The sequence below is a fragment of the Hyposmocoma kahamanoa genome, unplaced genomic scaffold (assembly GCF_003589595.1).
Source record: "Hyposmocoma kahamanoa isolate Upper Pololo Valley unplaced genomic scaffold, ASM358959v1 263, whole genome shotgun sequence".
Classification (NCBI taxonomy): Eukaryota; Metazoa; Arthropoda; class Insecta; order Lepidoptera; family Cosmopterigidae; genus Hyposmocoma; species Hyposmocoma kahamanoa.
Genome location: NW_020653766.1, coordinates 3702357 through 3720421, shown reverse-complemented (window position 1 = coordinate 3720421; position 18065 = coordinate 3702357). Strand labels below are relative to the sequence as shown.

Genomic DNA, 18065 nt, shown 5'->3' with positions numbered 1-18065 from the left:
GGAAATGAAGATGCTGCGCTGGATGTGTGGAGTTTCACGGAAAGACCGTGTCAGAAACTCCCGCATCCGCGGCAGCCTTCACGTCCGTGACATTGCAGATAAACTGCAAGAAAGCCGCCTATGTTGGTACGGCCACATCTTACGGAAACCGGCATGCTACGTGGGAAACAAATGTCTGGCTATGCCACCTCCGCCGGTCCCCGGTAGAAGGGGCAGACCCAAGAAGTGCTGGCTTGACGTCGCCAAGGGTGATATGCGTGCCAATGGTCTCACCACTAAGGATGCCGAAGACCGCGCAAAGTGGAGGAGAAAAAGCAGGAAAGCGGACCCCGGGCTCCGCAGCAACACTGCTGAGGACGCAACCGGGACAACGCGCAGATGAGAGAGAGAGAGAGAGAGAGATACAGTATTTGTTGACTAGACAGCTTGAAGATAGAGTATGACGAATCAGTAACAGAATTAGAATGAGACCGCCACTTGTACTGAAGGTATAAAGGGGCATGAAGCGGTGGCAGAGGAAGGGCTGTAGGGGTGTGTGTGGAGGCCCATCATAGGGATCAGAGAATCCCACTAGTTCAGATCCGGAGGATCGATATGAGGTCAAGGACCTGTTAGGACAATTATACTAGTCCTACGAAGTAGAATGGAGTTAGAAGAAGTGTACAAGAGGAAAGATACTCTATTTAAAGGTTGTTGTGATAGAAAGAATGTCGCATATGTAATTTACATTATGATTGAACCTTAGGCGTGGCGACACACACACAAAAAAAAAAAATACAATCGAATTGAGAACCTCCTCCTTTTTTGGAAATGTCAACAAAAAAAAACATGATTTTATAGTTTTCACCTCAAATTGTCATCACAATTTCAATATTTAATTTAGAACTTCCTTTTTTCAACTCGGCTAAAAACTTGACAAATAGGTGTAATTCCCCAAACTTTTGAGGTCCCGAGGTCGGTTTTTTATCATACGGTCCTAGGGTAGTACTGATTTTTTATTTCTACGCTCCCGCTGTATCACACTAGGGGCGCAGACTGACCGGCCCGTCTCGACCACTGCTGCCGTTTCGCGCCAAATTTGCGCCGTGACCCCAAAAGAGCAGTGGACTTTTTGATATTATTTGCATCTGTGTTTCTTTTCGTAATTGCCTACTTACTCTGGTGACGTTTTTACTCAAAAATATACGTAACTTTAATGACCATTCTGTTGTTCTCTCACTAAGTTACATAAAAACATATTAATTTTCAGATCTTCTGAAAGCATTCTGCTCGTGTTACGATATGAAGCCGCACGCGACAAACATCTTCCAGGACATCGTGAACGCGTTAGGCGCGTACGTGCAAAGCTTGTTCGTCGCCACTCAAGTTAATACGCCTCTCGGTGAGTTCCACTTCATAATCATTAATCATCTTCATTTTAAAAATAAGCTGAATTTCCAAATAGTAATATTTACGACAGAGCATGAGGCTCTTCATTAGGCGTTTAAAATCAAGGTCATATGAAATATATTAAATAAAAAACAAACGACTATAGGAGATATGGTCGTCTTATTTCTCAAACTAATATCTTAAAGCACAAAGTTTTCGAAACGCAAAAAAATTATTGTATATACAAATTTTGCAGGGTGATTCCACATCATATTTCCTTCATATTCACACACTAGCTTTTACCTATTATTAAAGAAAGGGTCTGGGTGTTTGTATCCAATTGTTGTTGTTTCCGATTTCCTTAACATAACTAAGTGCCTTAGTTACTTACATACTTCGGATTCGGAGCCATGTATGTGAAGTTGTCTAATGTTTACTTGTTTATTTATGTCAATATTTATTATTTTACAAATTAATTTCTTAATGACAAAATTATAAATTTAAATTGTGTATTATTTATTATATACACAGCGACGATTTGCTCTTATACTCAGATAATACAAATAATTCTTTAGTTTGAGATCAGGTGAATTGATGTGATTTTCGAGCACATTATTATTATTATAAAAAAAATCTAAATTTATAATTTTGTCATTAAGAAATTAATTTATAAAATAATAAATATAGAAGTAAATAAATTGTGTATTTCATGCATTATGTATATTATATTCAGCATCTGATTGCATCCAAGTTTACAAAACCGCCTCCGGGTTCGATCCCTGGCGACACCATGAAAACCGGTGTGAAAACCACTTGACCATAGTGGTTAAAGTTGGTGCGGTCCGGCTCAAGTAAACTTTTCAAAAATCTGTGAATGCAAAACATTCGTATTAAGAAAAACAAAAGAATGTTTTGAAAACTAATTGACAAATATTTCTGTCATCACAATTCCTACAGGCGGTAACATTACATATTATTCATGATTCCTTCTTGTTCCACACGGCATTCGATCTTTCATCTTTTCATATCAAATATGTTTATCTGTTATTATCAATAAAACTACATAGTATTTTCTTAATTTCGTTGTTTAATTCGTCATTCAGTTATTTGTAAACAATGATCCGATCTCCAAAGATTTGACTGTATACGATGTGTACAATTTATTTTCTATCAGTTTTGAACTTCACATTTAAAGAAGTCACCACATTTATCAATATTGCAACACGTCAAGCTGGTCCGAAAAAGCTTTGGCTCGCACGACGGCTGTTCGGCGACGTCGATACCCGAGCGGCCGCGTCAATGCTCGAACGGCCGCGTCGACGGTAAACCGAAACATGAACAGCTCAAGCCAATTCGGCTTCGATGAGCGTGATGACTCTTGATGCTATGCACATGGCGTATTTTATACGCGCCGTTGATGCACGTAAACACACGTTCACAATTTCATTTCACCCAAAAAATTCAGTAGCGCCGTAAACGCGTGTCATCTGCGCGTATATGCGCCGCAGATAGAGATAGCTTTAATTTTATTTTCACTTGTTAATTTCACTTAGTTTTTTTAATGAAGCAACTATCTAATGTATTAGTAAATTACAGATAGTTATAACACCAGCTTAAGAGCAATGTTTAATTATTAATTGTAAAGAAGAGCGATGTTTCCTAACACAGGCCCTATCGAGCTTAAAAGGAAACATCAGCCCCTGAATTATGCCATGTACAGTGAAGTAATAAAATATTTTTATTTTATTTATTATCTAAGTGTAAACTTCTGTATATAAGCTTACAACGCGATGTTTGCGCGCGTTTGAATCTATTCAAACTCGCGTAAAACGCGGTACAGATGACCTTCGAACGCGCTTCTCGCGCGCGTCTGTATCGCGTTAGAATAGATACAAACGCAACAATCTGCGTTTTGAACCTATCCGGCACAGTAAATGCGCGATCGGGAAACGCGCGTCTTCGGCGCGTATTAAATACGCCATGTGCATAGGCTCTAAAATATACTAGGATAATCAATATTAATATTCTCAAGGTCGGGTTCGATCGTGACGTCATCGTGACTGGACTCCCATTTGAACGGCTCAGGGTCCTCCTGGTACTCGTACTCCTCAGTTGTAGTCTCCTTACCTTTCGCAACCTTTCGTCTAAAGCTCATATCTGCGTACGATTCACGAACTACTGCTGATCCTGTGGGCAAGTTATTCAGAATAGTAAGACTGACCCGCGGATTTTTCTCCACCTAGACAGTGCCAATTTCAAGGCTGGTACAATTGGCATTACATTAAGTAAACAGCAAACTTGTACGCTGTGTAAATCATGTAAAGTTTTTTTTTATAACATCAAGTAGCGGGACGAACAAGTCGTGCACCTGGTGGTAAGATACACGCCTGTCCATAACAGTTACAGTGCCACTCAGAGCTTTAAATTGCAAAGTTCTGAGGGGCACTACCACTGCGCCCGTCACCCAGAGACATAAGTTGATAAGCCACATGTGCCTGTAATTTCACCAGCAGCTGCGCTGGGCGCTGGTGAATGCCCCTTAGATCTTTGCGGTTTAAAGCTGTAAGTGGCATTGCAACAACAACAAATATGCGTGTCTGGATGATCTAGATGGCGCTAATCTAAATGGCCTGGAAGTATGTAGCTGTGGATAGCAATTAATTCTTCTTTAATATGACATATAAAGTTATTTTTCTTTTAATATTATTCAAATATCTTAAGCTAAAATAATTTTCTAAACTTTGACGAATATGCGTGTCAATAGATGCTATTATGTGTCACAAACTAATTTATAAATTAACGCTTGCCAATATGGGTAGACGGCTCTAATCGTAAACAAAAGGAAAAAATAGCCGACACTATCCATAAAAATCTGTGTAATAAACGCCGTCTAGTTCATTTGTTTGTTATCACTAGAAATTAGGTTAAGTGCGCGTTCCCATTATGTTGTGACGACAGATAGTCGTGCAGTTTAAAGTGTCGTGGCTTGTTTGTATATTTAAACGAAATTGTTCACATATAGTAAAACAAGATTAACTGTCGTTCATGACTTTTTTGACGTTACGACGACAGATTGTCGTGTTAACGGGAAGAGCTAAAACGACAGCCGTCAGACGATAACTAAAGCGTCACGATAAAAATGTGACGACAGATAATTGTAGCTTCAAACGATTCTGTCGTGCAAACGACAAAGCCGCTGCCGTGAACCGTAAAATTGTCGTCACGATCTAGTGGGAATAGTTAGACACGACAGTCGTTCAACGATAAAATAAACGTCCACGACAGATAGTCGTGATATGGGAACGGGCTAGACACGACAGTCGTCCAACGATAATTAACAACCCAGGCAACCAATGAAGGGAAAATCGAAAAAGAAACTCGTATCTGGAGCTGCGTCGTCAGTACCACCGAGACGAGTTGATTAGTGCGACGAGGACGGCTTTCGGAAGGTGGAAAAGAAAAAGAAGAACACCAGCCGAAACCTTAGTGGCACCGCCCTGACTGGCCCGAATCATTTATTGCGTCCAGCGGTACCGACGACGTTGTTATACGTGTCACGTCTTCATTACTCCACCAAGTCTGCGGATATTGTGGAGTACATGCGAGTGAAGGCCAACGCAAACCTGAGGGTCGAGCGGTTGGAGTCGCGCCACAATGTGAATTTTAATTCATTTGTGGTGCGAGTACCAACTCAACACCTGTCGACCTTCATGAGAGAAGACTTTTGGCCGAAGGGTGTCATGTACCGGCGTTTCCGAGGACGGCTACCGGACACCCACGTTGCGTCACACGTCGAAGTACATACGTGTAAATAAATATTGTTTTATTATATTATTGTTATATTATATGTATGTTAGTCTGTAAGGTATGTATCTATGGGTCCTAGTTGCCTGAAATAATATATAAATAAATAAATAAAATGTTACGACATAATGAGGAATGAGGAAGGACCGCGCTCTAAGGTTGATAAATTGCTACTTGTCAATGTGAAACAAATTAGTTACAATAATTTGTAATTTTTTCATTGAAAAAAAAAACGATTTTTTTCTATTTTCATGGAATCTCCTCATCGGACTCTGACTTCTTGGTGACAGTGGGACTGTTACGGACTCCTGTGTACATTTTGTATTTTGTTTTCTGGTTGTCACGATGACGGTAATTTATTGATAACATGTATTGTATCAAGTCGACTTTTATTTGCAGAAATAAATTAGTAATTTGTGATAACCGAAACGAAACTGGAACAGCATCAGGGACCACCTCGAGAGTAGACCCTTACAAACAAAAAAGGATTTTCATAATCGGTACACAATTGATGGAGAAAGTAGTGAATACACGGACATGCCCATAAAATTTGAGGATTTCCTTCGATCCTTTCTTCGATTCGATTCCTCCTTCATCGTGTCCTCTCATCGGATTCTGACTTGGCTACAATGGGACCACCCACTAGGGTGCACCCTTTCAACCAATCGAATTTTCAAAATCGGTCCACAATTGACGGAGATTTCTGAAAACATACGTACAGCCGAACGCATGACCTCCTTTTTTTTGAAGTCGGTTAAAAATGGCTATTTGGTACTCGTCGCGACATCTGGTGTACCTATAAGTACTAAATACCCGATTACGCTGTCTTGTATAGCGATTAGCCTTGGGTCATTGATCCATGACTATCACCAATCTGCTATTTGAATGAGGTCTCGGTAGGGGGACAAAAACATACCATTGTCGTTTTGAACTGGTTCAAGTTCGGTGTCAGTATCGCTCAATTGTGTAGCACACCTCTGTTGTTTTATTACGACGCTGTACACTTCGTCCAATGGTCGACATCGGGACATACAGCGACGGTACGATTTGAACCGGTTCGTGCGTTTGCAATATGGACACCCCAGTCGTTCACTGTGAACAAAAACTTGACTCTATAGTCTGTCTGTTTTCAAGACGGAGCAAAATGACATTTGTAAGGTTGCCAGTTTTTATAATATTTTAAATAGTTCTGTAGTTGTTATCGATAGTTTTATCGATAGATTGTGAAAGAAGGTAGTTTTGCCAAAAACGCCTCAACTGTGAAATAATTGCGTTATTGCCTTCTTTGTTCTTGTTTTGACAGTTGGTCTATTACTATCGAGAACAATTTTTGTTCATGTACATTTTACATTGACTTACACTTATATGGACGTCGGGTCCGCGCTAAAAAGTGTCCGCACTTGTAAGGCGCTAAAATCGTATACAGAGCGCGACACTCCGCTTTAGTCTTCATTTGTTCTACGGCCAGCGCGATACTGCGATGACATAACAATTTAAATTTCGAATAGGTTGACTTGGGACATTTTTTTCGTGGTTTTTGTATTAGACCCGTCGTCCATTTATTTGTAAGTCAATGACATTTTAACAAGAATAGCGGGATTTGATTATTTATATTGAATTAAAATAAAAAACTTAAAAGTATGTCTCCTCTTTGTGTTTTTCATAAACATAGTTATGAATACAGTGTAATATATGAACTTACAAAAATTGACAATTGAAATTAACTTATGCTGGAGTAATTGGATGAATAATGGGTCGAGGATGATTCAAATGAAACAAGTTCGGCTATTTATTCCATAAGCGTGACCAATATTCAGTCAATAGTCGATAGAATATTCATCGATCGCAATCACTAGTTGTTCGCAAAGGGGCAACACTTTTGCGTGATGAACTGTCAGTTTACTACGTCTTCAAAAAAGACAGACTACTAGGCGTTACGCTGCTGTCGCAATTTGCGGGCGCATGTGCTTGCTTGGGTGCGCATACATATCCTTGGGGGGTTCCATGTAATGGGGAATACAATTTTTGTCCCGGTCTCTTAACAAGAAAAGAACTGTAATCTCTAGTCGAATAGAAGTAATTTTTCTTTGTGTTGTTCTATCTTTAAATGAGTAATAATAAAATGAGTTAATGTAATGTAATAAGTTATATGTAAAAACATCCTGATATTCATTAAAATATATAAAATTATTTCATTTGTTCTAAAATTCTTGTGAAAGAGTTCGTCCAGGGTAGTACTGCCACCTTACCTATTTCTGCCGCCAAGCAGTAATGTCAGCATTACTGTGTTACGGTTCCATTCCCTGCCTGCACACTAATTCCCTGAATGCTATAACTTGGGCCTTTTCAAGACGATATTTAGGTGCAAGCGCACCTAATAGCGCTTCATTGTCGACCTCATCGTCACTTTTTATCAAGTGAGAAGGAGGTTAAATACGGACTTATTTGTTTGTTAAAAAAAATGCCGTGCTTGAGGCGACGGAATGGACACTGTCCTGCCACATTACCTATTTCTGCCGCCAAGCAGTAATGTGAGCATTAGTGCTTGGTGGCAGAAATGAATGGAAAGGGTGCTGATGTAATTACAGGCACATGGGACTTGTCAATTTACATCTCCGAGTGACGAGCGCATTGGCAGTGCCCCTCAGATCTTTGCGATTTTAAGCTTGGAGTAGCACTGCAATTGAAGGACAGGTGTGTAGCTTACTGTCACTTGGTATTATATAAAAACAACTTCCGAATAAACTACTTGAGTTTTAGCATTAACTAAGGGAATCACCACACTTTTCCGCTCAGAATCGCATTAAGCTGGTCACAAAAGGCCTTATGTCATAAGAGCGAACAGGACACTGTGACGTTGACAAGGATGTAAGAAAAAAACGAAAAGAAGTAAACGTCTTTTTCACTTTTATTGTATAATATTAGGGGTTAAAGTATGAAATTGCCGTTTTATTGCAATAGGTTCTTTGAATTTTCATAGTATCTTCATGGTTTGAGGTTTTCGAATGAAACTTTTTTCAAATGGTTTCTGTGATTTTTTTATTTTTTTTTATTTGAAACATTTGAATATCGACTTTCAATTGTTTTTGTTATTCAATTTAGACAAGAAAGATGGATACTGCGAAAATTCGAGTGATTTTTGAATACGAGTTCCGACGCGGAACTAACGCGGCAGAAACAGCCCGCAATATCAATGCTGCGTTTGGAGAGGGGTCTACTAATGAACGCACCGTGCGATTTTGGTTTAAACGCTTTCGTGATGGAAATTTCGACTTAAAGAACGAGCCACGAGGAAGACCGCCCACACAGGTGAATAACGATGAATTAAGAGAGATAGTGGAAGCCGATCCTAGTCAAACTACCCAGGAATTAGCGGCATGGTTTAACGTTACCTTACCCACAATATTGACTCACTTGCGTCAAATCAATAAAATAAAAAAATACGAAAAATGGGTGCCTCATGATTTGACTGATCTGCAGAAAGAAACGCGTGTTGAAACTTGTGTTGCCTTGTTGAACCGGTACAGAAATGAAGGAATATTGGATCGAATTGTAACATGTGATGAAAAGTGGATTCTTTATGATAACCGGAAAAGAAAAATGCAATGGCTGACCCCAGGTCAAATGCCACAACAGTGTCCTAAAGCAAAACTTACCAATAAAAAGGTAATGGTAACTGTTTGGTGGTCTCAGCATGGTGTTATTCACTATAGTTTTCTCCGATCTGGTCAAGCAATAACGGCAGATGTCTATTGTGCCGAACTCCGAACCATGTTGACAAAACTAGCAGTAAAACAGCCCCGACTCATGAATCGATCTTCACCTTTATTGCTCCACGACAACGCGAGACCTCACACAGCACGAGAAACCATTTTGACCCTTCAGGAACTGCAGTTAGAAACCATTCGTCATCCTCCGTATTCACCAGACCTTGCTCCAACGGACTACCATTTTTTTCGTGATTTGGACAATTATCTACGTGACAAGAAGTTTTCTTCCCAGGAGGCAGTACAAAATGCTTTCACACAGTTTGTGCAGTCTAGATCGTCGGAGTTCTATCGCAAAGGCATTAATAACCTTCCCATTAGATGGCAGCAATGTATAGATAATAATGGCAACTATTTTGATTAAATAAATTTGTTAAAAATTTAAAAAATAAACAATTTAGATTTTCAGTACAAATCGGCAATTTCATACTTTAACCCCTATTATTAACCTTAGGTACTTTGCATAATATTAACCTTAGAACTAAATCCACTCTCATGGTACCACGTTTTCGTTTAACTAAGGTAAACGATTCTTTTATGGGGAACTATATACGTTTTAACAATAAGATTCCGGAGCATATATTAAGATTACCATTTCCTAAGTTTAAAACTAACATTAAAAGTATTTTAATTTAAATAAATAATTAAATTTAAAGTATTACAAATTTGTAGACTACGTGTTAGATAAAGATGTATGGAAAGACGACATGAGTCTAAATTCCACACAAATATGATTCAAAATGTATTCTGTAGCATTTAAGTTTATTTGAAAAGAGAGAGGTTCTTGCTCGTTCTTCTTCAGCGAGGTCAGCGTAGTGAACGAGCATTACCTTAAAAAATGACGTTTTCAAGTGTAAAAATGTACCTTTATATTTTATACAAATTTTACTCCATAAAAGAATACTTTACCTTAGTTAAACAAAATCGTAGTTAAAAAAATTTGTGAACCGATGTTGATGATACTTTTTTTTTTGTTGAAAAGAAGTACCCAGTAGAGATACAATTTAAAAATATTCCACCTCTAAGGGTGGTATCTAGGGGATGGATCCGGTTTCGCGCACTTTCCGGTAACCGACTTCGATAAAACTTAAAGCAAATAGATGTAATTCCACGTACTTTTGAGGTCGGTTTTTTTAGTACTCTGTACTGAGATTACATCCAATTTCGCTACAGAGTTCTTTAGTCGCGTTGAATAGCGTCCCCTCCCCTTCCGTGCGTCCGTCCGCGCATCTATCGTCGCAACTTGACTGGGAGCAAATCGAGTTGTATATTGTATAATTTTATTTGTTACGTAATGACGTCACCACACTATGAACACTAAGAACACATACATACATATTTATTAAGTCGTTTATTTTGAGCTCTTTTATTTCGCGACACACACGTCCGTCACTCATCTCGGCTCAGGGCTCATTGAAAACCAGTTCACATCAAGTATGGATGTGGCTTATTTTGAATGAAGTCCTTTTGCGTACTCCACAACCGCCCAAATGACGTTATAATGTATGTTTTTACTTATTGTCAGATTTGTCTTATCTAATGTTGTTTTTTGTAGTGTATTTTTATTTTGTTTATTAATTTGCTTTTTTTTTTTTCAAATTTTGTTTTCCTTGTTTGTGTTATAATTTCTTTCTTTCTATTCTGTTATTCTATTCTATTCTAACATGGCAAAAATCCAAATTACTATATATCTATCAAATATACCATACACGCAATTCCTTTTACTGAAGACGTAAGTCCAAACGCTCCTGGATTCAGAGCAAACGCCGGGCGTGAATCGACGCGAGCACCGCATGATTTGAGCTCGCGGGTAACTCAGGTGTTTGATATGTTCTGAAAAATTTATTTAGTTAAGAATGATGAAGTTGAAGTGGTAGCTCAGTGGGTTTGCTCTCACTTGAGAGGTTGACGGTTCAAATCCCTGTGGCGGCACGTTTGACTTTGTAGCCTAGCCTTGGCGAAATTATGAAAAAAAAACACCTGTATGTAATTTTACTACACCGATCGAATGCCTCAATCATAGGGATTGTTTTCTTCTATTCTTCTAAACAACATAGCATCATAAATAAAAGGCCATGAAATTTAACATTTAATTTAAAAAAAACTATCTATTTGAGGTACTTTCCCTCCGTGTGACTGTGGAACGCCCTGTATATGTTGCTGATTATACTCAGGATTGAAGGACACGTCATTTCTATTCGGGAATTTTGTAAGGAGTCACGACGCCACGAAGCAAAGTAAGAATAACGGAGAAAAAGAATTAGAGAACGAAGTGGCCAGGAATCAGAGAAAAGGGTGATAAAAAGGTGGGATGACGGTGAAAGAGGTCGTATCGTCACCACTTTAATGCCTAAGTTACGCACATTTGAAAATGTTTGCACCAATATTTCTCGCTAAACCAGCACATTGAAGGTTCACAACACTTGGAAAGCGTGTGAATTGTCCAAAATGCTACAGAGTTTAAGACAATGTTATTTAATTACCTCAATTAAATGACATTGGTTACCTATCAGTAAATGACGTTTTCCAGAAATAAGCTCGAATTTTCGTAACTTCGAAAGTAATTTTGAGAGGAAAATTTTTTTTAAGCCTAACTTAACCTAACCTAACCGAACCTAATCGTGTCTTTGCGATAAACATCCGACATATCCTGAAAGAACAACGGTTTCGTTATATTTCGGTTTTCGGTGTAATGAAAATTCGAACAAACGTTGTTTCGGTAGAAAAGAAATTCGAGTTTGTGATATGTTACCAATGACATTCTACAATATTAGAGACTTCATTTGATATTGACATTGTATTTTGTTTATGTTCTTTTTAATTTTTGACATTTTATTTATTTTAGTATCAGCGTTGCGCGATTGTCAATGATTTCGTTGTTCGAGTCGTTCGTAATCGCTAATTCTGTCATTCGAATGTCAAATTAGTAACCTACAAATTTTCGTATTCGAATGATTTGAATGATCATTAATTACTAATTAGGAGTACTAATCCATAGATTCCATGGAGCATTTCTGCTCGTGATCACCTACCCCTATCTGATGTAATGGTAAATACTGCAAATGTGACGGGGACACGGATATTTTGGTATGGACATGATGAACGAGATGTTATGATATAATAACCATTAGACTCGTGCACCCGACCGATTGGCATTGGCATTCGGTATTGTTAATCATTCGACTCGAGTCGAATTCGGCATGAATACTGTATACAAATTATTGCATGAGTATGTTTATAAAAACAAAAAATGAAACTTTGTATGCTGACATGCGGATCACAGTGATATATAGAAATATATATCAACTTTTTGTAACACCTTTTGTAACCTGTATATCACAAAGAAATAAATTAATTTTAAATTTTAATTTGAATGTGCGTTGGGCCAAAATGTGGCTTAAACCCTCTCTTTATAGGAGGTCCGTGCCGAGTAGGCACTTGCGGGGATCCGAACCGTCGACCTTACCTTAAAGACCGTTATTTTATTTTATTTTTATTTATTTTTTTTGTTCGGTTCACAAAACTGGATACAATTCAAATTTCAGATAAAAGTGTTTGGTTGATATTATGTTACAAGAAGAATGTACCCTACTAGACGTGAGCACAACATGCGAATTGAGAAAATAAATGCTTAAATAATAATATTAATTAAATTACAGTGATTATACACTTGTCTCTGAAGAAAACAGGATAACAAAAACACAAAGTGCACTTAGCTTTTAAGGCAATTTCTAATTGAGTTCCTAGCTGAGGCCTCAGAACCAAAGAATATGTCAAAATCAAATCTGACAGCATTGTACGAGGAGCACATACGATAAAGTGGACAGTGTTGACCAAGATTCATCTTACAATTAGGAAGCGAGAAAGTTTTACGGTTATGTAGGCGGCTACCGGGACGGAATAATTATACTGACGGTTATAATGAGTTTTAGAAGTACTATAGCTCATTGTGAAAGAGATCGTCCAAGGAAGTGCTACCATACCAAGTAATAATCTGAGCATTACTGTTTTCCGATTATGAAGGGTAAAGGTGCTGGTGAAATTGACACAAGAGACTTTAAAGCTCTGAGTGGCATTGCGACTGTTATGGATAGACGTGTCGCTTACCACCAGACGCACGACTTGTTTGTTTCGTCACTTATTATTATTAAAAAAAAGAAAAACATGTAGTAGTGTGCATATGTCGTACCAAACGATAGGGATATGGGTTAAAAAATGAACAAATTTTAGAGTAAATGCAAAACCAAAAATATGGTAACATTGATTTGATGCAGCAACGAAGACAGTCTGCGGACTGCTCAACTCCTTAACTACTTAATGTAGAATTACCGTGTTTGCCCTCATTAAATTGGACGTAGTTAAACAAAAAGTATCCAATGCACACCCAGTCACTTTCGAGATAATAATATGGCAGTTTGAAGTTGAAAAGTGTTTCTCACTCTTGGTTTATTATCAAAACTTATAACGTCATGTAACTCCAGAGATATTTATTTATTTTGGATTTTTTTGCTGATCGAAGAGGTTAAACTTTAGGAACCGTTTGGTACATGTAACTCATTTTTTGATAATTTTGTGGATTGGATCCTTTTTGCTTAACTACGTCCAATTGATCTCGACGGTTTTGACGGTACCTATATACTAAATCTATGGTTTTAACTTTATTGACTTTTTATTTTGTGTCGGGGGTTTTTAAATTTTAATTTAAGTTTGTTCAAGGGGCGCGGCAAAGGGCTTTTGGGAAATGCCGGGGTAACGCAAAGGAAACTGCGTGATTGGTTCGATTGTCTATTACATTGTTCCGAAATGCGCAGCACTTTATCTATGGCTAATGTTACACAGTAAAAGGCAAATTGTATGCCTCGCTGGCATACGAGAAAGAGTGAGTGCTAGAGAATGGCATTAGGGATCCTTCGGCATCTTTATATGAAGGGAACACTAATGGCAATTATAACTCTAGGTACCACTGTTTGTGACCTCGCTTAAGTATCCACTATTTCGCACCTCTCATTGAAGAATGGCATAAGTGGAGTTACGTCAATAACGTTTATTGCTCCATTACATACAGAAAAATATAACCCACATAGATAGAATTACAAGCTCTCGAATTCTTATAATTCTATCAACTAATATTGTACGAAAGATAGAAAGAAAATAAATTTATTCAGCACATACACATATTACAAGTACAATATGATGTTATGCTTAACGTGTATTGCACTGAAAAGGGCCCAACTCAGCAAATACTGCGGCGGAGCCACAGCGCTGGTTTTTAATGGACCCTTTTTTGAAATTGGCCGATTTAAAAATAAAAATTGCAAATAAAATGAAAAGAAAATAAAAAATTGTGGACGCGCATATAAATAGGTATAACATATAAATAACTCAATTTGATTTGAAAAATAAAATTGTCACTATATCTTTATGTATTTTGCGTTATACTACTAATAAACTTTCTCCAGGCGTATTTTGCAATATTAAAATGTGCTCTCTGAGTTTAATTTGAAAGTACAAACGGATTGTTGTTCTAGATCGAGTTACAAGAATTGGAGAGGATGTGGGTTATATTTTTCTGTATCTAATGGAGCAATAACCATGTTTGACGTAACTCCACTTATGCCATTGTTTCTTAAGGGGTGCGATTTGTTTAGCACTTAGTACAAATAGTGGATACCTAAGTGAGGTTACCGACCTTACGACGCGGCAGCCTTCAGCATGCCATAAGCGTCCTTAGACATGCTGAAGCAGTTGCGACATCATGCACGCGTCTGGTCTTTCTTCAGATCAGTCTTGCCGTGCGTCTTCCCTCGCCCCGCATGTTCGCACTCGGCCTTCCGAAGCATCCCCAAGGCTGCCGGCTCGGCATCCCTCCCTAAGCATACCGCAGCTTTATTTTGCAGCTACGATCATTACCATTGAAATTGCAACTATAATGTCATAACCTTAAGGTATATTACTATTAGTCACTTAAAAATCCCTTGCCGGCCCGTCCCGTACACCATATAATGATTAGAGATGGGAAAAACTGCTTATTTTTTCAAACGTTTAAACGGTATGCTTTTATAAAAAAAGCTTGCTTTTTTAAACGCCTTTTTACTTAAATGCTTTTTAGTTTGAAGCTAACAAAATCTTTATATGTTTATAAAACGTTTAAGCGCATAGACTTTTATGTTAAAAAAAGCTTGCAACGTTGTGTGGATAGCGAAACGCAAGAGTAAACCACTAAAGGTTATAAGTAAGGTTTTTTTTGTAAAATACGAGTTATATTTTTATTTATGACATGACATTGTTATATTAACATTTTGTTCATTGGCGTTTAAAAGCGTTCAAAAACGTAAGTTGTTTAACTGTTGTAGATGTTAACCGTTGAAATGGAAAAAATGCTTATTTTTCTAGCGTTAAAACGTACATTTAAGAAGCGTGCTTGTAAAAGTGCTTTTCACTTACGCTTTTTAGTTTGACGACTTTTTCGTTTAGAAAAACGTTTAAGCGCATAGACTTTATGTTTAAAAAAGCTTGCAACGTTATGTTGAATTATTTGTTTAGGAAACATAAATAGCGCTACTTGAAACTTAGGCACGTTGTAAAAAATGAAATTGTTATGGTCAGTTGACCAGTGACCAACGCTTACGCTTAAAATGAAAAATGTGCTTATTCGCTTATTTTAAAAAGCAGACTTTTTTAAGTGCTTTTCGTTTAAACGCCCACCTCTAATAATAATAATAACGCACACACCCAACATAGTCCCGCAGTAGGCAAACCCTATGTCGCGGGTGCCATGGACACATACATAGACAACCACAAATTACAGTTACACCCAAACTCACGAGAGAAATAAATGTCGGTCATACAAATATTTCTCCCAGCTCGGGAATCGAACCTAGGAGCTCTGCGCGGCAGTCATGGCATGGCAGTTAAATAGTGGTTCACGGTGTATGTGTTCACGTTCAAACGGTTAGCTTAACTACTTATATGGTGCTGAAGGAAAATGTTAACATCGCGTTTTACAAAAATAGCTTCGGACTGGTCAATGCCATCTAGTGGCATCGTGACGAACTAAAGCTTTAATATCATTACAAATGCACACTAACCGAGCGTGATGGGAACTTCATCGTCGTCAGAAAAACGGATCTCGAACTTAGCTGTTGTAAAAACGTTGGCAGAAATTATTATATGCGTTAGCAAAGCAACGTAAAGAATTTCGTGCATTTTTAGTTAACAGTGTAGCGCTCTTTAAATTGTTTGTTGCATTGACATTAAGTCATGGCTTTATAGAATTACGTTGTACTTTTTTTAAATTTGGGCCAACCACGCCCATAGTACGTGTATGTATACAAAACAATGTATTTTCAATGTGCCAGACAACTACACCAATTGCCTGGTCTCAAACTAGGGAATTCCATATAGGTACCGGAGAAACGAAATTCACTCTGTGGCCTTACCCATAACACCCAAACCAAAACCGGTATAGAAAATTTAGTAACACTGGAGCCCCTTGTGAAAGTGTGCGTCCAGGGAAGTACTGCCACCTTACCTAATGTAATGTAATAAATATTTAAATGTAAGAGTAAGGGTGCTAATGTAATTACAGGCTCATGGGTCATGTCATGGGTCATATCTCAACGTGACGGGTGCAGTGGCAGTGCCCATAAGATCTTTGCGATTTAAAGATCTTAATTCAATTCAATTCAATTCAAAAAGTTTATTTCAGACATAGTCTGTCATCATAGTCAATATTAGTGTTAGTTACAAAAAAAAATTCTTACAACCTATTTTAGTACTAAATTTGCGAAATATTACAGTAACTTATAAATTAAACCCCTGGAACCCATGTGGACTGAGTTCCAGTGCTTCCACAATTCACTGACAGGGTTCTCCCAGATCAAACGAACTAGGCTATTGGAACTGCCACGCACGCGACGCATCAGGGAGGCAGTTCTCTTCCGAATAATCGCGCTGAAGCTTTCGATACGCGCGTCCGCGAACATACCTGATGCGCTGCAAAATCGTGGCAGCCCCAATAGCATCCTAAGACCATTATTGTATTTGACACGCAGGGCATTGACCGTCGCTTTAGTGTAATTAAGTGTTAATGATACTGCAACTGTTATGGATAGGCGTGCCGCTTACCACCAGGCGCACGTCTTGTTCGTTCCGTCACTTAGTATTATTAAAAAAAAACATTCCTCAATTTAGTCCCACCGGGACCTCCTCATACAGCGCCCACAGTATAAACCGTTGGGCCTCTGAGGTTGTCATTTTAAATAATAGGTCCACAAACATACACAGGAATTAAACAAGTGCTCAAATTCAAATATCTTCAATTTCCATTGACTAAAATCTACTAAATTATACAGATTCCCCTGAGAAGGATGTAAGCAAGGAACTCTAGGGATTGCTTTTTGTAAATAAATATTTGCATATATTTATCATTTACTAATTTGCTTATATTTATAATTATTATTTGTTTATTTATACATTTTAGGAAAATTCACGGATAAATAATACAATTATGGTATACTTAAATATGAGTAATTCAATGCCATTCACAAATTTCCACCAACATGAAACAATATAAAATTATAATAAATGTTTGCATATATTTGTCATTTCAAATATAGCTAGAAACAACCTGAATGAGCTAAATGGGTTACCACCATGGATTTGTGTCATCGAAGTACACAGAAGCGGTCTATTAACTTGTTTTTTATAATTATTAATAATGAATGAATGAAATGTTCTTTATTGCTCATTAGATTACTGTTAAAATACAATAGTTTAAGACTCATAGTAGTAGTGTTACTGTGCAACAGGTGGCCTTATTGCTATGTAGCAACTTCTTCCAGGTAACCTTAGGATAGACATTTGGGATAAGGGGTGCAACCAAAGAATATCATCATACTCACTCACTACATAATAAGTAATTATTAAAATAGAAGTAGATAGATATACATGAACATACAAATAATTTTAACACACACATAACAATAATGAAATGAAATGAAATATTTATTCGCAAGCAAACACGGTAAGAAAAGATATTATTATACAAGGTGTCAAGAACACGTGTTGCACCAGATACTGGCACGCAAATATTAAAATAAATTGAGGTTAAATAATGTCATAAAT

The 18065-nt window shown here is 37.7% G+C and overlaps 1 protein-coding gene across 2 annotated transcripts in view; it reads left to right on the top strand.

Moving 5' to 3' along the window:
* The window catches only part of LOC113228963 (protein MON2 homolog), a 74857-nt gene that overhangs the window by 16568 nt on the left and 40224 nt on the right, over positions 1–18065 (top strand). For both annotated transcript variants that reach the window (XM_026462407.1, XM_026462406.1), the window contains exon 10: positions 1250–1381. In XM_026462407.1, coding sequence (XP_026318192.1) covers positions 1250–1381 — 132 coding nt within the window. The remainder of the gene's footprint in view (positions 1–1249; positions 1382–18065) is intronic.